Source organism: Corapipo altera, unplaced genomic scaffold, assembly GCF_003945725.1.
Source record: "Corapipo altera isolate COAL_440 unplaced genomic scaffold, ASM394572v1 64, whole genome shotgun sequence".
NCBI classification, from domain to species: Eukaryota; Metazoa; Chordata; class Aves; order Passeriformes; family Pipridae; genus Corapipo; species Corapipo altera.
Window position 1 is genome coordinate 11,135,661 of NW_020884893.1, and position 23,131 is coordinate 11,158,791.

At 50.6% G+C, this 23,131-nt stretch overlaps 1 protein-coding gene across 3 annotated transcripts in view; it reads left to right on the forward strand.

Moving 5' to 3' along the window:
- Window positions 1-21,481, forward strand: part of HNF4A (hepatocyte nuclear factor 4 alpha) — a 34,808-nt gene extending 13,327 nt beyond the window's left edge. Inside the window, exons 1-10 of one of the 3 annotated variants that reach the window (XM_027646098.1) lie at window positions 3,310-3,592; window positions 7,219-7,396; window positions 9,201-9,295; window positions 11,069-11,175; window positions 13,675-13,830; window positions 16,686-16,773; window positions 17,294-17,449; window positions 17,730-17,966; window positions 18,641-18,763; window positions 19,393-21,481. In XM_027646098.1, coding sequence (XP_027501899.1) covers window positions 3,472-3,592; window positions 7,219-7,396; window positions 9,201-9,295; window positions 11,069-11,175; window positions 13,675-13,830; window positions 16,686-16,773; window positions 17,294-17,449; window positions 17,730-17,966; window positions 18,641-18,763; window positions 19,393-19,535 — 1,404 coding nt within the window. In that variant the 5' untranslated portion in view covers window positions 3,310-3,471 and the 3' untranslated portion in view covers window positions 19,536-21,481. Of the gene's footprint in view, window positions 1-3,309; window positions 3,593-7,218; window positions 7,397-9,200; window positions 9,296-11,068; window positions 11,176-13,674; window positions 13,831-16,685; window positions 16,774-17,293; window positions 17,450-17,729; window positions 17,967-18,640; window positions 18,764-19,392 lie in introns of those variants that run through there. The other 2 variants (XM_027646099.1, XM_027646100.1) reach the window with 2 other exon arrangements.
- Window positions 21,482-23,131: the final 1,650 nt, after the last annotated feature.

Consider the following 23,131-nt stretch of genomic DNA (forward strand, 5'->3'; position numbering starts at 1 on the left):
GAGGTTTCAGACCTGAGCCCATCTCTGCTTCACTTGCATGCCAAGAAAAAGCCATTCCAGCTCCACAGTGGCCTTGGAGCTGCGAGTGACACGAGAGATGGGATATGTAGCAGGGACAGCAGTGGTGGCATCACCAGTGAAAGATGAGGTTGGTCCTGCTGGCTCTGGGCACTGGCATTTCTGCCAGGCATTTCTTAAGAGTGGGGAGCTGGCAGGAGGAGATCAAGAGGCATAAAAACTGGAGACAGGTTCAGCCAGTGGCTAAGGAGAAGCTTCCCATTAGGACAGTCAAGCATGAGCTGCCTAGAGAGGCTGTGCACTCTCCATCCTTGGAAGTGTTCAAGACCCCACTAGATAAAGCCCCAAGCAACCCATGCTGCTCTCACAGCTGCCCCTGCTTCCAGCAAGAGGCTGGAGTAGAGACTTCAAGGTCCCTTCCAACCTCAATTATCCTCTCATCCTACAACACCCTGTTCAAGAAGTGCCCGAGGAGCCCTGAGAGAGGTGCCTGATCACCCACTTGACATGAAGAGCTCAGAGGTAGCTGATGGCATCCTTACCAAAAATGCCCTATTAAATACTCTATTCCTGATTCTCATTTACTGAGAAGCAGAGATCTTATTTTCAGGGAATCCCCTTTAGCATTGCATGAATTCACCAGTCAGGGATATATAGATAAGACAGAATTAGTGTCATGATGTGCCAGTGTGGGAAAGGATTTACTGCTCCACAGATAAAAATTAAATACTCACTTGGCATAGAACACTTCATGCCCCAGAGCTGTCATGGTCTCCTTTGCAGCCATCTCCTGACACAGGAAACAGTGGGTGGAGGGACAGGAGGGAGGAAGGGATCTGGGAGCAGAACTTCCCTGGAGCACCTGATCTGGGAACAGCCTTCACCAACTAGTGGGCTTTTACCAGCTATGAGTTGTCTCTCTTGGACTAAAAATGACAAAACGTCTTCTGTAACCAGAAGTGTTTGAAACAGCCCCACAACCAGCTGCTGACTTGAACATCTCCAACCTAAAACATCTGCAGGGCCGTGGGGTCCTGTTGGTGAGTCCAAGCCATGACTACATTGGCAAGCTGTCCCAAAACCCACCACACAAGGATGTCAGGGGGAGACCAGGACTCCTCAGGCAGAAGATCCCAGGGGAGACATCATCTCCCCCAAGAGCCTGTGCCCAGGGAGCAGCCGACACGTCTCCATCAGAGCCCATCTCCAGGGCATGGTGTCCTTGGCTGGTCTGGCTGCGAGAAGAGGGATTTGGGAGGAGGCACTGGTGACCCACAGAGGATGGTGGCAGTGAGAAAACAACAGTGAACACAATTCCAGGCGGAAAACACCATGTCCCATTGACAGTCCCAGCCTTGTGAGCCACCTAATGCTCTCCAAACTTCCCCGCTCCTTATCTGCCGCTCTCCCGCACACGCTGCCTCTCCAATTTCTATTCCTGGCCCTTTTAATCCTTCCTGCCTGGGGAGCAAACAGCCTTTGCAGCCTCCTTGCTCAGCAGGCTATTGAAGCAAAAGGTTTGTTTTGCTGAGCAGAGCAGAACGGGCCGTGTTTTTACAATATTTTACCAGACGCTGTGGCAAATCCTGCACATATTTGACCTGGTGTCTGTAGCATTTATCTAATCAAAGGGATCACTGTGGCCTGGCCAGGACTGGGATGGAGGTCCCTGGGATGAGGCTATGGAGGGGGCTATGCTCCACCTTAGCATCCCCATGCCGGTTTGCACACCATAAAATCAATTTTTGGCCAGGATTGTGTCTGCTTAAGAGAAGAGCCACCTGAGTGCAGAGAGCTCTGGCCTGTCCCTCAGGTGAACTGGCCAGATGACTGTTTTACCTACAGCAAAGGGTCATTTATCACCAGTCCCAAGTGAGAAGGCAGGGGCTCTCCCCTGAGCTCAGATTCACTCCTGCATACCAGAAGCCTCAGGGTAGAAGAGCTGTTTAGAACTGTTATGTAGGTCATTGTTGTGGGGGGGTGGCAAGGGCTGCTTGAACAATTCCTTGTCCTCCTAAAATGTGAATAGGAAATCATCACTAGCATCACTGCCCAAAGGCACGAGCTATTGTGGAGCCAGAGACCTTGGTGTCACACCGTGGCCCTGGAGGCTCAGCAGGGCTGGCAGTGCACTGGGGTGCCTGGGAAGGACAAACACAGCCCAGTTGGGAGCTCAAACCAACAGTGCTGGTTGCGAAATCCCAGGGATGTTTTCAGCGCAGAGCGAACTGATACCAGATCATTAATTGCTGGTTCTCTTGCACCACGTGCCGTTCAGCAGTCGATTAAATCCCCACTCAGTGATCTCACAATTGCACAGAAATGTCTCAGTTCTGGCTGAAGTGGAGGAGTGATGTGCTCAGGGGCAGCTGGGGAGGAGAGCACCCAGGGTTAGCAAAGAGGAGAGCACAGGCAGCTCTGCTGCTTGCTCCAGTCAAGGGGGTCCAGCACCAGCAGGGTCAGACCCAAGGTCTGGGCGAGGCAGCAGAACCACCGTTGGTGCACCCACAGAAGGAAAAATCACACTGCAGAGTAGAACTCTGCTGCGTTTTAGTATGTCTAATTTATTATCGATTATTTATTATTTAACTCATCTAATTAAAATTTTAAGACACATCAGTCAAATCCTGAGGCTGGGGGTGTTCAGCATGGAGTGATTTCAGTCATGGGACAGGAGCTGCCCTGATGATTCCCAGAGTGCCTGTGCCACCCTCCAGCCCCGCTCACTGCTTGGGCACGGAGAGTGGGATCTGTTTATGGGGCATGCAGATGCTGTAAAACCTGATTTATAGGGAAGTAAAAGGAGTCATACACTTTGCTTTACATAGCAACGTGTAAATTGCCAGGCAGGAGCTGACCTTCCCTGACCGTGAGGGAGAGAGAAGGAGAAGGAGTGGGAGGGATAGAGGGAGCAAGAGAAGAGAAAAGCAGGGGTGAAGGCAACCAGTGGTGGGGAGGGGAAGGCAGTGACAGAAGCCAAGAGCAACCTTGTTCTGCTGGTAGGGTTTTCTACAAGTTTTCCATCCCAGGCACCATTAAGACCAACATTCAGCACCAAGGTCAATAGCCTGGGAAGGTGTTCCCTTGTCGGTGAGAGCCTGCTCCCCTGGTCCTGCCTGTGCCCAGGAGGAGCCAGGATCAGCAAAGTGCCTTGAGATTCCATAATAAACAGTCAACAACAATCACTGCAGCTCCACCAAAAAAAAAAAAAAAAAAAAAAAAAAGCTTAGCAGCATTCGGCAGCATTCTGCAGTGGGTGAGATGATTAAAGATTAACCCCTGCCTCCTGCCTCCACCCCTCTGGGGAGTATAGGCCTTGAGGCTCAGCAAATCCTTTCAGAGAAATATCTGAAATAAAAGACAACAGATAGGGGACGCAGCCAAGGCAGAGGGAGGCAAGAGGGCCAATAGCCTCGGACAGGGGAATCGGTACAATCTGGCCCGTGTTTGCTGATGATAATGCGCCTTTCCAAAGCCCTCATAGACATGGAGATGGCAGATTATAGCGCAGCGCTGGACCCGGCGTACACCACCCTGGAGTTTGAGAACATGCAGGTCCTGGCCATGGGCAACGGTGAGTCCCCTCCGCCTTCTCCCCTCTGCTGGGGTGGGATGAGCCAGGGGCTGCTGGAGGAGAAGTCCCTGGGGTGGCCACCAAAATGCTCCCAGCAGGGCTGGGGCACGGCAGAGGTGTCAGACGGGGGGCTCCCAGCAGCTCATGGGGGGTTTCTGCTTCCCCCAGGGAAAAACAGAGGTGTCTGAGCAAAGCTGTGTTTGGGGTAGGTGGGATGGTGCCCTGCAGCCCAGACACCTCGGGAACAGGCACACGGCAGGAGCTGGGTGGAATGAGAGGTCCCCACCAGACATTCAGCCCAGGGATTGGGCCTGAGGCTGGACACGGTGGGGTCTCACCCCCCCCAGAACCCAGCCAAGAGAAAAGCCTGGCCAAATGATTTTGAGTGAAATGCTGCTGATGGTTCACCAGACAGATGACTCAGCCTGTGGCTCCAGAGCAGAGAGCCAGCACCAGTCCAGCAGCAGCTGGAGATAGGTTTTCCTGGAGCAGAAAGGCATTTAGCACCTGGCAAGGGTGAAAATCACTATGAGAAGTGATTTAGGCACTGCCCCCACAGCTGCTCTGAGGCCATGGCCCTTCCCTTGTGCAGTGCTGTGGTGTGGGGTGGCATTCCCTTCCCTGGGAGCACGGGGGGGCCAGGAGGCTCAGCCCCCAGTAAGACGGACAAGGGGACATCGAGAGGATAGACAAATGTTCCCATCCCTTCAGGAGGGTACAATCACACTTAACTCTCCAGGATTCACACTGGCCCACCCATTTGGGGACCCAAGAGTCCTGGTGATTAAATGCTCAAAGATAACAGAAGATTCCCCTCCAAGTCCCCCCTAAAGTCTCTCTAAATGTGATGTTAATGGCTAAATGCAGCACACCACAGAGAGCAACCCTCCAAGCCCTTTCCTCCTGTGTGTTGTGTCACCGAGGCTGCTGGGCACCTCTGTCCCAGAAGGGCTGTGCTGGTGGCATGGACTCTCCCATCACAGTCTCTGTGGGTCTCCCCCAGGTTATGGCTCTGCTCCACCATGGATGTAACACCGTGGTGCCAAAGCAGCTCTGCTGTGCCATAACCTGCCACTGCTCTGGGTCTCAACCCCTTCTCCGCTCCCTCGGTCTGGTCCTACCCACCCAGGTGCCTCAGGGCCAAAAGCTGCCCCCTCCGGCTCTGCTGATGTCCATGGGCACTCAGGGACAAGCCCAGGTCTTGCTCCCTCTCTCTATCTCTCTCCCAACCAGCAAGCATTTGCACAGGGGGCTGCGATTTGGCTCCCCTGGACCGAGGGCTCTCTGGGGCAGAGAAACACAATAATTTTGTATGACAAGATCAGGTGTGATGTGACACACACTCCAGAGGTGGATGAGTCAGCTGGGGCAGGCAGCACCAACTCCTCTCCTCTTCCTCTGCCTGGCTCCAGACCAGGGACAGGTCTCACTTCCAGGGCTGCTTTGCTGTGCCCATATCTCTGCCTGCAGAACCTCCACCTGTAGAATCTCTGCCTCCTTTTCTGGCCGAGGACCCAGAGCTTGGTCCCTGCCCTGCACAGTTCTGCAGCTCCAGCCCTGAGGCAGCTGCTCAGCAGGGAGTTTGTCACCATCACAGGCCAAAACGAGTCCTGTGTTCAGACAGACTCAGGGACCTCTCGAGGAGCTCCTGTCCCAACACAAGTCTCAGCTGTGAGGTCTCAAACTTAAAGCCCGTTTTTTTTCCTTTCCCCCATTTACCTCAGCTCCAAATCAATCCCATGAAAAAATGCTTGACTGCAGCAGTCAGAGCCCACGTTTCTGGCACTACAAAATAAACTTAATTGGAAAATTATCTATTAGGCAATAATTTCATTGTTGTTGGCTGTTAGACCAAGATGTTGCAATTTTTCTGATAATGGTGCCAGTTTTTCCTGCTCTATGTTCATCTGATTACAGTGTGATAGACTGCTAAAAAGGGATTTATCTGGGCTGTCACAGATACACAAGTAATGTGATTACAGGCAGATCAGCCCTTCCTCTCTCATCTAAGTCCTACGTTTAGCTGAAAGTGGAAATTTAACTTTACTTCTGGAATGACCTGCATGCAGCTGAGCCCTCAAGAGGAGGGATGTTTTTAGAGGCAAGCTGCTCATAGGGACAGGAGACAGCCAGAATGGCCTTGGGAGGAGCTCAGGGCTTTGGGAGTGGGGAGAGGAGCTTTGCCCCAGTGTTGCTGCACGCAGGGAAACGCAGCTGTGTGACAGGGTGTGCCAGGCAAGGACGTGGAGAGGCAGCCAACTGACTCAGAAAGAAACACAGGAGAGACACAAGGGATTACAAAGACAGAAAGCAGGCAGGGAAATGAAAGATACTGCCAGAGCCAGGGCTGGCTCCAGAACCCTCCCATGCTAGCTCACTGCTGGGTCCATGCCAGTCACTCCTGCTGAGGGATGGCATGAGCAGGATGTGCAGCACCTGCTGCAATACCTCTTCTTTTGCAAAACAGAAGTTAAAATTGCAGCCCCGCCCCAGACAGCCTTGCCTTGGCTTCACGTCCCCCAGCACCCACACTCCAGCTACCACTTGGGACCAGCTTTTTTATGGCACCCAGCCCCTTTCTGCTGGGTGCCAAGAGGGAGCAGCTGTGACCCTCCCAGGGTGAGCGTTAACTGTGTCCCTGCCAAACCCAGAGACCAGGGGCCAATAGACTCAAGCATTAAAAATCCCAGTAGTTTCTATGGCTTTGTAGATCCTGGGTGTTATTTGCAACTGGCATTTCCACTGAGGCAGGGGAATGTGCCTATGCTGATACAGAAAACATACATGGGAGGGGACAATTAGATCAACTGAATTAAGGGCTGATCCTTTCAGCCTTGAGGTTTGTTTGGCTTGCTGGAGGGGTTTAGTGTAGGTTTTTAGCCTTTCAGATGTCCTTTCCTCCAGAGGCTGCTGCAATTCCCCATCCTCCCAAAAAACCCCTGCAAATGCCAGTCCCCCTTGGTCTGTAAGGACTGCAAGACAAATCAGCCTCCGCTGTGGTCCTACGAGACTCCAGGTAGTGTTTGCTCACATGAGTTTTCCAGCTGAAGTCATTTGAGTTTGTTATGTACCTAAAGTCTTGTTCTCCCAAAGAAGTGCTGTGCAGGCTGGAGCTGCAGTCCTGGCACTGAGGCTCTCCAGGAAAGGGAGCTGGTCACCTTGTTTCTGTAACTGCATCTGCCCAGGGCTGGCTTAGGCTCTTTCAGTGCTATAACACAAACACCTCCCTAATACATCAGCTGCTCGCCCTGAGCTGTAATACCTCAACTTTAACTCTGCATCAGCTTTTTCTCTGGCCACACTGCTGCAGCCCAAGGCGTCTGCAAATCCCTGAGGAATTTTGGCTCTGCTCTGTGACTCCTGCAAATGGGTCTCTGCTTTATCTGAAGGCCTTTGGGAAGAGCTGTCTCACCCTAACACACAGGGAGCTTTTGCACACTCAAAATACAACGACTCCAGCACTCAGAGCACCCACTGCTCCTTACACACCTCTCTGACCGGCCCTTGTCACACAGCCTGGCTGCAGCAGCCTCGTTCCTCCAAAAATCAAGTTTCTCTCTGGAAACTGAGTTAGGAAATGTCAGCCGTCTGTCTCACTGCTTTCTTCTTCTGTGTCCTCCCCCAAGCAGACACGTCTCCATCAGAAGCAGCCAACCTCAACACTTCCAGCAGCATCGGGGTGAGCGCGCTGTGTGCCATCTGCGGGGACCGCGCCACGGGCAAGCATTACGGAGCCTCCAGCTGTGATGGCTGCAAAGGCTTCTTCAGGAGGAGCGTCAGGAAGAACCACATGTACTCCTGCAGGTAAGGCCAGAGGGGGCAGAGTCACCTGGCTGAGGCAAAACAGTCCCTGGGAGCTGAATGGCAAAGCCCTCAAAGTGCAGCAGCACCGTCCTTCGTCCTCATCATCCTCCCTGCGTCATCCACCGCTTTCCCTGACCTCGCCCCCCAGCTGGGAGGGGTCAGGGACTGCTCTAACTTTGGGATTGCCCTCCACTGATCACTGGGTAAGATCCTGGGAGGTCTTGCCCGTACTTCAGGGGCCAAGCACATCTTGCGAATGGATATGTCCAAGCCTGGATGTGGCAGAGAGATGGTGGGGGAGAAGACATGTTACAGGGGCTGAGCACCTCACTACTCAGTGCTCTGAGTGCAGCACAAAGCTTGCTCGCTCCCTGGGGGCTCTCGTTCTCCATCATGAGATGGAAGGGTGCCTGCCATCCACCTAAAATGCTGTCACTGACTGTTACATGATACAAGAACATCTAAGGAGCACCAAGCTGGGCAGGATGGTGTGCACATCTCTGAGGATGAGGCACTCATATTGCTCCTGCAACCCATGCACTGCACATTGTGCCATGGGTGGTGGCCCTTGGCTCTCCTGTGCCATCAGCAGCTGTGACCCACTCGTTCCCTGCTCTGAGTAACCCACACATAGAGAGTCACAGAGGAAACTGAGGAATCCTCAGCTCAAAGTGTCTAAATCCTTTTGGGTTTTTGAGTGAGTTACTCCTGAAGGCCTGACAGCCACTTGGAGAGTGTGAAGAGCAACATGACTCTAAAATCTGAGTGACAGAAGGAAGCTCTGGGTTTAAGAGTGCATGTGAAACACATTATCACTTGCAGCCTGGGATTATTTAAGCTGCCTGCCAAGGGAGCCCTCTCCCCACAGCTCCGCCAGAAAAGCCAAGGTGCCCAATTCTTTGGAGGCTGAAGCTTTTATATGTGCCACAGAAATGCTTAAAAAGCTGCTTTCAGGCATCCATTTGGGCAAATCTTAGCTTGGGGCTTTAAAAAGCACTGTAGAAACAAGCCTTTTCAAAAGCTACAGAACTCAGCGTGGCTGGGAGCCCTTTCCCAGCTCTGTACCCCTTTGTCTTTACTCTGCAAATCTGAGCAAATTTGCAAGTGAAATTCATGCTTTAAATGGCCACTGGACCTGTGCTGCCTGCGGGAGCCACACACATGGGAGATCAGTGTTTGCCCTACCAGGTGCAATGGAGGTGGTGACAGTTTAGAGGGAAGGAGCTGGTTGACTCCCAAGTCCTCTCTCAAGTGCAAGTGGCAGCAGAGCTGTTTGCACACCAGTGATGCTGTCCAGAGGTCAGAACCAACCTGTGAGCATCCCAGACACAGCCCTGGAGAGATGCGGGGATTTAAAGTGACTCTTAACCTTACTAGCTCAAGAACAACCCTCTACCTGCTTTTTATTCAGAATAAATTCATTCTTCCTTCATTCTAACTGGGATTTAACTTCAAACAGAGGCTACCAAGTTGTTTCTGACCTTCCTAGATCACACTTTTAACTTCCCTGGGACTTGCTAGTCCATTATGGGCATCCTATGCCTAAATAGTTAGTGAGTAAGACCAGCAGCCTGAGCTCCTGCATGCGACTCTCAGCTCTAGTCTGTCCTTACTGAACATCCTGAGGGAGAGTACAGAGCTGAGATGTTCAGTGCAAAGAAGAAACTGCAACACGGAAAAGGCACAGACCAGAGCTCCTTTCTCAGGATGAGCCTCTGGGAGCCTGCTCTGAGCACATTTTGGAGCTTAGGGCTCTGCCTTCAGGCTCAGTCCTGCTGCTCCTCACACCTTTCTTTCTTCCCAGGTTTAACAGGCAGTGTGTGGTAGACAAAGACAAAAGAAACCAGTGCCGGTACTGCAGGCTTAAGAAGTGCTTCCGAGCGGGAATGAAGAAGGAAGGTGGGTGATGGTTTGGCTTCCTGCACTCCCCCAGCAGCAGCCACGCTGGCTCTGTGTGTTTGAGGAAGCCCTCACAGCCCAAGGCCAGGCCCTGCCATGTACACACTTGCCCAGCCATCTCAGCCCTGTCTTCCCTCCACAGTGCTCACCTGGGCACAGATCCAGATTTAGGGAGAGTTTTGACCTCCAGTCATGAGCCCGGCATGTGCCCTTACAGGGTTGCATGATAGGAGTCACCCCTTGTTTAGCCCTGCTTCTCAGGACTGGCAGGAAAACCTGGTGGCCCTAATGATGGTCCTGTTGGTGACCCTGCTGGTGACCCTGCTGGTGACCCTGCTGGTGGCCCTTATGGTGGCCCTGTTGGTGGAGGGACTGCCAGGAGCAACCCAGAGGAGCTGCCAGCCATCCCACAGAGCTCAACCCACTGATGTCTACAAAGGGACAACAGGGAGGCCCTGTTGTTCCATACAGAGAAATCAAACCCTGTGCTCCTCCCAGTTCACACCTGCTCAAGGAGGAACTTTGGAGTAAAAGGGTCCTTGAAGACAACAGGGAAGTACCAGTGGTACCTGGGTGGCCTGCAGGAACACCTCTGGACAGGAACATTTCTTCCCTGTTTAAGGGGATGAGGTATTGCAAGGAACTTGTCTTGGCTTTTCCTGAAGAACATAGGAATCCTCTTCTCCCTGCAGCGTCCGCTCATCCCGTGCCCAGAGCTGTGCTGTTGTCTGTTAATATTCAATAGAAGTTACATTAGGTGCATGACCAGCTAATACTGAGCAAACATTTGGAAAACATCATGGCGTGACTGAACTCGGGGGCCTGCTACTGATAACAAGCAGCATAACCTTGAGAGCTCCTATTTACAGCCGCTGACTGCAGGGCTTTTCTCCTGGCCCAGCCTCATTATTGCTTTTTATCAGGTGGATTTATACATTGAGAACGTATCAATCCAGAGAGCCACCAGCCCAAGGCAGGCACTGTTCTGGTTCCCGTGCCACCGATCAATAGCTTATTTGAGCAGACACCATTGAGTGGCATGGCCGGGGTGAGTTACATCCAGCCCGTGGCCTCGTGACAGACAGACAGGCAAATCCTCCCCTTTGGCACTGCTGCTGCTGCTGCTCTGGCTGCTGCCACCTTGGACTCAAAGCCCAGGTCCTCAAGACTAGACCAAGTAGGGAGGCAAACTGGGGTCAAACCTGCCCTGGCTTTACAACAGAGGATGAGCAAGGCTTTTACAGCAAGGCATGAGAGAGCTCTGTTGCTCTGGATAGATGAGTAGGAGTTCTGCACTTCTTCCCTTACTGTAGCTTAGATGGAAGTTTTCCAGCTGCACCTATCTGGTGTAAGAGCTTCCCAAATGGACTCGCAGGAGTCCCGTGGACAAAGGAGCCTTGCAGGTACTCACCCCCTTCATTGCACACGTCAGCTTTGGGCTGCACACGTGAGCAGGGCCACCATTTCAGACCCTGTATCTTGAAATAAAAAAAGCTCAGATCCTTTGAAAGGAAATTTTCCCATTGAACTCTACAGGTGTTTGGGTTCTGAACTGACCCCGTCCTAGGGAAGTCTAATAAAGCAAATAGGAAATCAGAACCACCAGATGTAGTGAGCTCTCACAGGCATCCCATCACAAACCAGACACAGCTGCTCCTCCACCCCACCTGGCAAGGAAGCTGGGAAATTGCAGCTAAGGAAGGGGGATGCCAAGAGTCTGTGCTACTTTTTGCCATGAACGACCTGTGGCTCAGCCAGAATACTCTCTTGCAGCTGTACAAAACGAACGGGACCGAATCAGCACCCGCAGATCGAGTTACGAGGACAGCAGCTTGCCCTCCATCAATGCCCTACTGCAGGCAGAAGTCCTGGCACAGCAGGTACCTCTTCTTTCTTCTTTAGTAAATACAAAAGCATCAGGCACTACCTGGCTCATAGAGCCAGCTGACTATTTAATAGCTGAGTCTTCGAATTACCACCTCTGTTCTAAGTGACTTATCTGCCAACTCAACACTGGCTTTTCAAAAACATTTGTTACCTGAAACCACCCCTTTTATTTCTCCTTGGTCCAGAACTCACTTGTAACAATATGAGGCTGGAGAGCCTGCTGGAAGAAAACAGGGTAGAATCACTGAAATCCAAAGAGCTGTGGCTGCCTAAGTCCACGAGGGGCTGGCCCTGCATAAGCAGCCTCCCTTCCCCCTTGGCCATTAGGATCTTCAGATTCTGGCTTCCTGCACAGTTTCACAAGGAATCGGTTTCATTCTTGCTTTATGTAGATATCTTTTCCAGTTCTTGCTGAAATTGCCCATTTCCACTAACATACTGCCAAGATTTCCTAGAGTTTCAGAGCTCACCTGAAAAGACGGCTCTGGTTTTAAGAGTCTGGATATTACAAGTGGTGAACACCAGCTCAGCACTCTGTGGGAGGACACAGGACAGGATGGATACACACTGTGGGGAGGGTTTGTCTGTGAGAACAAGTGATGAGGATGGGGCTGTGCTGGTGGCAAGAGCTGCCACTGTTCATGGGAGCTGGGGAGAGCAGCAGTTCATGTCCTGGGGAAAGTGAAGAGGGGTTTGTGTTGGCAGTCCATATTCTTAATTGCTTCAAGGGTCATGTTACCCTGAAGGCTACCCTGGGAAATGCTCCAGGGCAGGATCTGCTGTGTCTGGGCTCCACATGAGGCTCAGGCTGTAAGATCCACTTCCCCGAGGAGGTGATGTGCCAGAAGGGCCAAGGACCAATCCTGTGCACAGGAAACACATCCAAACTCATCCCCCATCTCACCTTTTCCCATGCAGGACCTAATATATTTACATTCCCCATAAAAATAATGTTGGTGCTACTCCCAGAGGTGTGAGATAATGGGGGCTCAAGTCACCAGGTCTACAAGGGAAGGACATTTCCAGGACTCAAGAGTCCTGCAGTGGCATCACATGTAAGTCTGTAGCAGGGTCTGCTGATGAAAACTACCACCATGGACAAATCCAGAGGAGCTCTTGCTCTCCCACAGAGCACAGAGAGACTCATTAAACAAGGCAGGCTCCAGCACGGTAATTGGTAACTTTTATGTGCCTGGCTAATTAGAACAAGATACTGCTGAGGAGCTGCTTTCTCCAAGATCTAGGGTCACTCACTCAGAGGTCTTTATTTATTTGCTAAGCCTTCCGGGCCCACTGATTAGGGTAATACATGGTGAGATTTTTACAATCTTATTTATTCAATAATAGCTGGTGATCTGGAAAGCCTCCAGGTAATGCAACCTGAAAAAAAAAAAAAAATGCAGGTGGCATTTGAATTCCATTTCCTTGGAGAGGCTGGCAGGGTCCAAGCTGAAAACACTGGCAGGAACAGGACAGGAAGAGCTGATGTTGTACAAGAGCACAGAGGGCAGGCAGAGGGCAGCCATGGGGTTGAGTTAATTGCTTACAGAAGCATAAGGATAAAGTAGTGACTAAGGGCAAATTTTTAGATGGCCTGGGTGAGCAGCTACGCATGAGAAGCAGGCAGGAGGTTGGGTGCCTGGTTTGGGGGAGATGTCCTGTCCAGCTCTGTGTGACACTACTCGCAGAGCTTTCAGGCTTGTCCTTTGCAGATGAAATGGCCCCATTTGCCTCTCAGTGACAAATAATTGGTCATGCAACAAACATGGCCTGTGTTGTGGGCACGTTTGCACTTGTCCAGTTTTGCCAAAAGCACCTAAGAACTGGTGGGAGGCGGGAGATTGTTCTCTTTGAAGTCTGTCTTTAGCAATTCAAAGTGGGTAAGGTCAGATATTTATGACCTGGTGCTCACAGAAAGCAATGTCAGACCTGGAAAGCTGCCTTGAGCAGAGACTTGGTGTGCTCCTGGTGACTCAGGAGAGAAGCAGAGCCTGCACATCTCCAGCTCTGGCCAAGCACTGGCTCTGGAGCAAGGTGGAAGGAGGAGCAGTTCTCTGCCCTTTGGTGGGAACAAGTATCTTGTGCAGCAGCACTGGGTGGACATTTCCTTGCTACCGGTGAGGCCGACTGGTACACCATCCCCTCTGTTCCCTCCTGAGTCTTGACTGAGCACATTTGTTCAGTGGGAGGTAGATCCTGGCTTTAGAAACATTTCTTCTGTGCCTTCCAGTCTATTCAAGGCATTACAGTTTACCAGGATGATCCCCAGCCCCAGCTCTGAAGCATTCCATGTTCACAGATCCCCAGGCTGATCTCAATTTAAATGAGTTATGTTGGGTCACCTATTCTGGGGACTGGTTGTGCAACAGAAAAAAAAGTAATCTAATCGTTGATGCTGGAGTCTGCATCAGCACAACCCAGGGGCTGGGGATTTTCCTGTCTGTGTTTCCTCTGTGGCACTGAAAGCTGAAGGATCTCTTCTCTCCTTCCAGATATCATCTCCAGTGTCTGTGATCAATGGAGACATCCGAGGGAAGAAGATTGCCAGTATCTCTGACGTGTGTGAGTCCATGAAGCAGCAGCTGCTGGTGCTGGTGGAGTGGGCCAAGTACATCCCTGCCTTCTGTGAGCTGCCCCTGGATGACCAGGCAAGTCCCCCTGTCCTTCCCCGGGGAGCCAAGGACAGCTGAGACCTTCAAAGAAAATGTGCATTGTCCACTCTGTTATCCTGACTGCTGCAGCTGATTGGGAATGGTATCCATACAATGCCAGCATGGGCCAGGCATCCATACAATGCCATGTGCTGCTAATCAGCCCATGAGCACAGCCATGATAACACTGAGCTCAAATTAGGAACACTATCAGATGCACATTTTGCAGGGGTCAGCCAGCCAATTGTTTATCAATTACAATTTGAGCAGCACTTTGAAAACCTGAAGTGCTATACAGATGCTTGGGGCAATCAGAATTAGCAGGACAGATTTCTGGCCTAAGGTCTGCTCAAGACTTAAAAACTCATGTGCCTGTCTGTCTGTCTTTCTGCTTTTCATCTGGGGATGTGTTTGTGTTTGTACCCATAGTGTGGAATTGTTTAAGCTAAACACTAATTTTCTCCCAAAGCAATAGAAAATCTTTTTTTTCCCCCCCAGGGTTAAAAAGCAGGGATATATTTGCATTTAACACAAATTGCTGAAATGACATTTGTGGGTTCCCTAACCCAGATAAGCACAGAGGGTTTGATGTTCTCTGTAAAACTGCACTGCAGGATCTCAGGCAGCCTCAAAGAGATACAAGGACAGGTCTCCCTCTTTTCTACTGTGTGCAAGTGCTAAATTGTTTAAAATGGTAAGATCTGTTAAATTCCTAAGGCAAAAACATCTCAAAAGCTATGAAAACCAAAATAGCCTCCACTGGCAAATGCCATTTACACAGCAAACAGGCTGCAGCCCCCCAGGGGTCTGGGGCAGCTCTGTACAACACACTGAATCCTTGTGCCACTTGAAACAGAGGCCCTAAACCTGGATAACAACTCTGCAAACTACAGCAATTTCCACATGAGCTCGTTTTACAAGTGTGGGGCTGCAAAATTTCTCCAAGAAGGAAACAAAACCTAAAGATGACCCAGTCAGAACCCTGCCTTCCCACAGGGAGAGGCTGCTCTCAGCATCCTCTGCAGGCTGGTCTCGACTGAAATAGTTCTGTTGTGCCCAGCCATCCCCCATCATGAGCAGTTCCCAACCTGTCCCAAAGGGCTTGAGAGGAAACACTGCACTGCATTAAAACTAATCAATGAATTCCATCCGTGCTTTTGAAGGACAGTGTGAGAACTGTGGCAGCAGATAGTCAGGGGAGTGTGGGAGGAAGGACAGAAAGGCCAGGGAGTAGGAATGAACAAAACTGTGAAAGGCAGCTGCCCAAGGGGCAGGACAGCCAGTCAAGACGTGTCCATTGGGTACATACAACGTTGGGAGACACTGTTACATTGCCATTAAAGTGTTGCCTAAGAATGAATCATCACTGCCAACATTTTTATAAGAAAGGTCATACCCAACCCATTATTCTTCCTCTTCACCAAAATGTCAGAGTAGTGGGTTGGTGGAACAAAGCCATTTCTACTCAAAGTTGAAGTTCTACTTTGTTGTGTTACAACTTTTATATTTATCCTAGTTCACAGTGGAATGATGTCTCTCAGGTTCATCATTGCAAGAACAAATATCAAATGAGATGGCTTTGCCTTGTTGAAGTAACTGACTTTAACCCTGCTCAAACAAGCAAATTTTAGGGAAACAAAAAGGATGGTTACAAACTGAACTTTCCTGAATTAGGCAGGAAATTTCTGTGTGAGAGCTTTGCTCCTCCCTGGGACTTGCAGTTTTTTCCATCCTTCTCGAAGTTTTGTCAGATAGGGAAGCCCAGTTTTGTGCAGCTCTGGTAATTATGAGCAGCTCAGCCAACATATCCACCCATGTTTGGATAGTGATAGAGAGAGGCTAGATTTTGGCATCTAGATAAAGACTCCCCAGGATCATGTGTGCATAGTCTTTTTGCAAGGATCTCCACTCTGTTTATTTTGCATAACGTTTTTCACCGTCTGCAAAAAACAAAAATTCCCTCTCTCTGCCATCAGCATCTTTCCTAACCAGAACTGTCTTCTATGGGTGACACATTCTCCTGGCATTTCTGGTAGGGTAAGACTCCTCTTGGCTTTGTCAGATGCTGAGGGATAACACACTGGAAAAAGGGACCATTCCCACCAGGACATACTTTTCAGGATCTATTAATGTTTAATGATTGTTTTCTCCAGCAGAAGCTCCTGGCAGGACATTAAGAAGCCTCTGTGTCAGGGTGTCCAATTGTTAACTTCCCTTTCTGCCTATATCTCTGAAATTTTTAACTGAAGGAGGGCAAAAGACTCAGAACATTCTCAGGAGCCGCTGGAGGGTGTAAAATTAAACACTTCAATCATTAACGTCAGGAGAGAAAAACATGCCTTTGGCTTCCCTGGCTCCAGTTCCCATGGCTGGGGAGGGAATAAGTGGCCAGAGGGTGACCAGACGTGAGTCCCCATGAGCATGATTTCAGTGGGAGGTGGGCACAGCCCAGAGGGAGAGCAACTGTCCACAGCAGTGGATTGTGCTTCTCCCCAGTTCTCAGGATGGAGCTTGGTCCCTGGTTCTACACTTGGCAGGAGTTGCCTTGTCTGCAAACAGCCCCCTGTAAACATGTCCCATGCTGATGTGAGGTCCTGGGACAGTCTGGCATGGTCTTGCTCATGACATGTGTCCTGAATATGGGATGCTTCAGGTGTTGTCAATTGTCTACTGGTTCTGCTGCATCTATAACAGGTTTTGCACAGAAGAAACCCATTTTTGAGCTTTCTCTCCCTGTGACTCTAGAGGAACTCTCACTCCCCATCCTCGAGTGCAGTACAGGAGCGCTGGGCTTTGTCTCTTGCTTGTCTCTGCCTCTGCATCACCCAAATAACTTCTCCCTGCCCTTGCAGGTAGCACTGCTGCGTGCACATGCAGGGGAACATCTGTTACTGGGAGCTGCCAAGAGGTCCATGGTGCTCAAGGATGTCTTGCTGCTAGGTAAGGAGTGCACTTCTGCTCCCAGCCCATCTGCTTCTGTGATGCTTCCCCGCTGGGGTGAAGGAGAGGGTGGTTCAGTGTTTGTGGACATCCTTTTTGCAGGGTAATGGCTTGAGCCCTTCTGTATTTTAGCGAGCCTAACACAACCTTTGGGTGCAGGGAGGCTTGGCAGGCATTCACATCAAGGCCATGACATGTGACAAAGTTGGGGAACTGTGAACATTTCCAATGCACCCCCAGGTTTGTGTAAGCAGGCTGTGGTGTGATTGAGAAAAAAGCTCTCACTCCTCAGCCAGCTTCTCCTCACTTGAGTGGCTCCTGTGTAATGAGGGGCTGCTCTGGCAACACAGACCAGCGTTTCTGGTGGGCTGGGGCAGGGAAGGGGCAGAAGGGGGAACTTCTTAATTCCTCCACCCTCAAAATTATCTCAGCGTTGGTTGCCTGAGTTTTGAACTCCTTGTCACCCGTGATAAGTCTTGAGCAATGGCAAGGTGATGGTCTCTGTGCTGCTTGTCCCAAGGAAATGACCACATCATCCCACGGAACTGCCCCGAACTGGTGGAGGTGAACCGTGTGGCCAACCGTGTCCTGGACGAGCTGGTCCTCCCCTTCCAGGAGCTGCAGATAGATGACAATGAATATGCCTGCTTGAAAGCCATCATCTTCTTTGACCCAGGTACGCTCCAGCTTGGAGAGAGTTACCATCAGAGAGGACAGGTCTGGGTTATGCTGACCAGTACTGGCCCTGAGTTGTGGAAATGCTGCCTGGTCTCCTCTCTGGGCCAAACTGTTCTTAGAGGGAGGGGAGAATTCAGCCTAAGAAGAGCAGAAATGTCCATTAAAGCAAAGAACACGGAATCAGAGACAGCCTGCCTCAGGCTGCACCCAGACCTCACGACGGGCAGCTCCTGGGGAACAGCCTGGATAGCTTGGGGGTTGTGTGTGTGTTGTTCCAGATGCCAAAGGACTGAGCGACCCCTCCAAGATCAAGCGGATGCGGTACCAGGTGCAGGTGAGCCTGGAGGATTACATCAACGACCGGCAGTACGACTCGCGGGGCCGCTTCGGGGAGCTGCTGCTGCTGCTGCCTGTGCTGCAGAGCATCACCTGGCAGATGATAGAGCAGATCCAGTTTGTCAAGCTCTTCGGCATGGCCAAGATTGACAACCTGCTGCAGGAGATGCTGCTGGGAGGTGAGTGCTTGAGGGTGCTACATGCGGCCTCTCAGTGCTCAGTGCTCCCTGATCACCCTCCCCTTGAGAATCTCCACATCTACTGCTCCCTACCTGAAAAATTTAGGAGATAGCCTGTATGCAGGTCAGCCCCTGACTCACACAAAATCATCTCCCCTGTCACTGGTAGTGGTAACTAAGGGTCCTCTACTTCTCTTCACCTAAAGAAATGCATTAGCTCTGCATCTATTTACAGAGAGGTGTCCCCAGCCCTCTGCACATGGACAAGCTTTGCTGTGCAACCCCCGTCTCCCATTTCACTAATCCTCCTCTGTCAGAAGGGAGCCATCAAAACAGAAAAGTCTGAAAGCTCAGGTTGAAAGAGTGTCACAAATTTTCTAGTGGGAGCATCCAATGGGACAACACAAAATGAAAAGTTGCCACTGTGCTATTCTTTACGTAGAGGTGACTCAGGTGACTCAGGAATATGATCCTGTATAAAAGGAAATGCAGGCAGCATGCAAGGGTCAGGTAGCTCAAGGCATTCATGGAGGAAAAAGGGAAGGATGTGCTCCAGCCACCTACACACAGGCTGATCGTGCACAAAGCCTTGGACCCTTTGGTGCAGTGGGTCTGCCCATCTGAACTGTCTCCCTCTGCCATCGTGGAAACTAATGTCATGTGCTGCATTTTAGGCTCATCAAGTGAAACACCGCACGCCCACCACCCCCTGCACCCTCATCTGATCCAGGAGAACCTGGGAACAAACGTCATTGTGGCCAACACAATGCCTCCTCAGATGCACAACGGGCAGATGTGTGAGTATTGCCAGAGGGACACAGAGCTCCCAGGAGCTCCCAGGAGCTTTCCAGCTTGCCTGTGGAGGTAGTTTCTACCTTGCAAGGAAATTTCCAAGCAAGACAGAGTCTCTGGTAATGAGTGTGTGAGAAATTCCTATGCAGAAAAGAGGGAAAGACAAACAGAGACATGGATTAGGTGAGATTAGATTAGGCTAGACTAACTGATTCAACAAGATATTCTTTGTCAGACTAACCTTTACATAGCCCTTAAGGGATGAATGATCCTATCCAGTGCCTAGTGAAATCAGTGGAAAAGCTCCCCTTCCCTTGAATGGTTCAAACACATCTCAGTTTTCCCTCTGCAAAATCACAGGAGAATTTGGTCCACTATATGGGGCAAACCCTTGGGAACTTGGGCTGAGATGACCTTGGCTGACCAAAGAAGTGGCCAGTATGGGTCAAAATGCCAGCAGGTCCCCTCATTGTTATTGTGGTTCTTCTGGGGCATCAAACCATCCCTTACAGCAAACACACAGGCCCTTAGGAACTTCTGCTGTGCTGACACCTGAACCCCACAAGGCTGAGGACAGATCCCAGTGCTGCCAGGTCCATGAGGCCCTCTTCTAATGTTGTTTCTCTCTCTGTAGCTACTCCAGAAACTCCACAGCCATCTCCACCTGCGGGCTCAGGACCAGAGCAATACAAGCTGCTGCCTGGAGCCATTGCAACCGTGGCAAAACAGCCCACGTCCATCCCACAGCCTGCCATCACGAAACAGGAGGTCATCTAGCAACCTGCAGAGCAGCTGGCCTCCTCTGGAAGGCCATGTGGGAGAAAAGCCCAAACTGACTCTGTCACTGTGAAAAGAGAAGCCATCCAGAGGTCCCTGGGCACAAACACACGGACTTGCTGATTGGACTAGTCCACCACCACCAAAAGCTGTCTTCCTGCAGCTCTGGACAGTATGTGCCACGGGCAGCCCTGAGTCCCAGAACTGAGGCTGAAGCCTTACTGAAACCCTCAGTCCTTGTCAGAAGGGCCAGATTCCTGCCTCCCCCTGTGGGGAGATGGCAGTGACTGGCTGGGGACAGTGCAGCTGGCTGTTCCCCCACTGCCACCTCGGCCCTGGTTCAGCACACACCAGAGCCTGCCAACAAGGAATTCTCTGTGCTGTGTGAATGGAGAGCTCCCCTCCCACAGCTCCCCAGACAGTCCCTAGTCCTGCCAAACCTGATGGAGATGGAAGCTCCCCCAAGAGCATCACAGCAGGTGAAGCACATGGGATTTGCCCAGAACTGCTCCTCAGCCTTGGCTGGTCCCAGGTCTCTGCAGGGTGCCACCTTCCAACACACTAACCCTCCCCCAGCCAGGTCTAACAAATCTTTTCAGCTGATACTGGAGCAAAGTCTGGCCCACCAAGATTGTCCTCTACTTGGATCCTTCTGTCTTTTGAGGGGTTTTGTAATTTCTGTGCCATGCATGCCCTCTCACCACAGGCTCAGAGAGGCAACCACTGCCAAATCCTTCCCTTACACCACTTACTGCCTCCTGGGCTGGGAATTTGGGGGACCACGGGATTCCAGAGACTTCAGCTAATGGGAGGGGGTCATCCTCACGCAGGCACTGGCCCAAAATATCACTGGCCCCACTACTGTTCCTCAGCAGTCAGAAGAAGACCACAGGATGCCTTTTTGGAAGGAGGTGGGGGGAAGGACATAAGAAGGGGAGAGACCTGTGAGGGTGAGAAGAGCTTGAGCCTCACAGATTGGACCCAGGTCTTGGGCTGCCCAAGTGCTGGGAGCGTTGTGACTCAGGATCTCAGTTCAGACCCAGCTTTAATGCTAAGATGTGCTATACAATCCACTTCTCCAGTGCAGTGCCACTCCTTCAGCTCAGAATGAGTGGCTGATAACAGATTTGTAGGTCTTCATAACACGATAAGGATTTCATTGTGACTCCTTCAGACCTCAGAAGGTTTGAGGGCAGCAACCTCAAAAATACAACGCTCTGAGTCCTGCAGGGACGAACGACAGAGGCTGAGGAACGGCCCTGTCTCACCCAAGCCCCTTGGGTCTGCCCCTGCCTACTCTGCTCCCTCCTGCCCCCAGCCCTGTTTCTCTGTGCCTGCCTGTGCCAAAGCCCCGTGGATGTGACCTTTGGTTTACAGCTGGAACCAGGAAAGGAGCCCTCCTGCCCGGCTCCCACCTCGCTGGGGGCCAGCAGGGCTGGAGCTCTCAGAGCCCTGCACGACCTGAGGCCTGAGTCACTTCTGGCCTCTCGGGAGGATGGGGATGGTGGAACCACAGCTGGTGGGGATGAACCCAAGCCAGCTCAGCCAGAGGAGCTGCAGGTCTGTCCCTTGATTTCCAGGGCAGAAATGAACCACCTCTCCTCGTGCTGACGGTGTCGGACGGGTCGCGTCGCCTCAACGCCGCTGGCATCGCACCCAGTAATTTATTGCAATGATGAATCCAATCATTTTCTGTAAATTATTTTGTAAATCACATTGATTATTTATAATTGGGAGATTAAATGCCAAAAAAACCCACCCCCCCATAATAACCCGGCTGTCTTTTCCAACTGCAGCAACCTTTTATTCTGTACGTAGACATATTCAGTGGGGAATCCTTTTTGGTCCATTTGCACCAAGTATTCCTTGATATTGTACATTAATTTTTGCTGTTTTCTGCCTTCCAATGGAAACAGGAATATTTCTTCACTAGAGTTTGTATTCATAAAAAAAAAAAAAAAAGAAAAAAAAAGAAAAATAAATGCAAAAATATTTTCTAACTTTTCCCAGACAGATGGATTTCTTTCTCCTGGGAGGATTTATTGTAAATCAAGGGGCTCACCTCCCTGTTGCTCTGAGCACAAAGCATATGTGTATTGAGGAAAAAGACCAAACAAATGTTTGATGGTGTTGCCAGCTGTCACTATTTCCTGGCAAGCCTAATGCTAGCTGGTGTCTGTCCTGAAGCTACGTGTGCTGGAACCACGAGATTGAATAACAACCCCAATTTTCAGTAAAAGAAAAACAAATGCGAAGAATAAATATTTGCTTTCATGATTCCAGGGAGCTTAAAGATTTGAAGTAACCACATTCTGAAAGCCAAGAAAAGGGAGCTAAAATATGGTATTCACACTTCAAACATGTTCATTTTTATGCCCTTCTTGTATTTCAAAGGTAATTTCTGAGCACTTTGGGGTGGTGATTGTGCTTTGGTTCCCACACAGCCACCCTGCTGCTGGCAGCAGGTGAGAGCCTCATTGAGGCTACAGGTCACAATAAGATGATCAAGTGAAAGTCAATTTGTCACTGGTTGTAAAGGTGAAGAAATACATGACAATTAGAGAAGGCTCGTAATGACCTGCTCTTCTGATCACAGGGAGCCCGTGCTCAGCTGTAGCGTGCCCAGGAAGATAATAGGGAGATAGGAGAGAAGTCTAGATGGCTGTAAAGATTAGGGCTCTGAGAAGGAACAACATCCAGCATCTCCTGAAGCTCAGGTTTGCAGGAGGTGCCCCTCGTGTTCCTCCATCTCCTGCCCCTGCTGTGAAATGAGTCTCATCCCAGGTACAAGGGATGAGAAGCAGCCTGATTTTCCACCCCATTTGCACAAATCCAGTGGCTTCCCAGTGATAGTCATACTGGTGAAAAATGTCAGCAGGGATGAGATGAAGGGATGAGACCCAGACTATGTTTGAGGACCATGTGGAGACAGCACCTAGAGCCTGTCTCTAGTCTGGAGCCAAGGGAGAATAGGACAGACCTCAAATCACATGCCCTCACTATCTGTGCACCTGTGATGATCCAGAGCCCCAGTACCTTTGCTGAATGCCTGAACAAGGGCAGCAAAGGCAGTCACAGGACATGTGTTAACCCAGAACACACAGGACTGGTTAGTCCAGTCAAGACAAAGAAAAGGAGATAGTTCATTCTCTTTAATGTGGAATAAAAACCCCCAGGACTCCTCTGCTGTGACCCATGGTTATTTTTACCTGTGTATATGCCCTAAAACTCCACATATGTAATATCAAATCTTTAAAGCAATAAATTCTCCTGGATTCCTTCCCATGAACTACTCTATCAAGGTTGTACTTTACCTGGTTAATCTTAAATCAGTGCAGTTCCTACAGGAGATTTCTTATTGCTGGATTCAGCTCACTTGGGAAAAAAACCCATGAACTGTCCCAGAGACAACCTTGTCCTTAAGTGGTGTCCTTGATCCCAACCCTCACCTCTTTTGTCACTCCAGCCTGGAATCATCCTGAGACACTGCTCTTGCCACTCGTGGGCTGTGTTTTACCCTGCTGGGTTCCCTGGAACCCACAGACAATGTCCCATGTCACAGGAGATGGTGGTTGTAAGTATTGGCCTTTGAGACA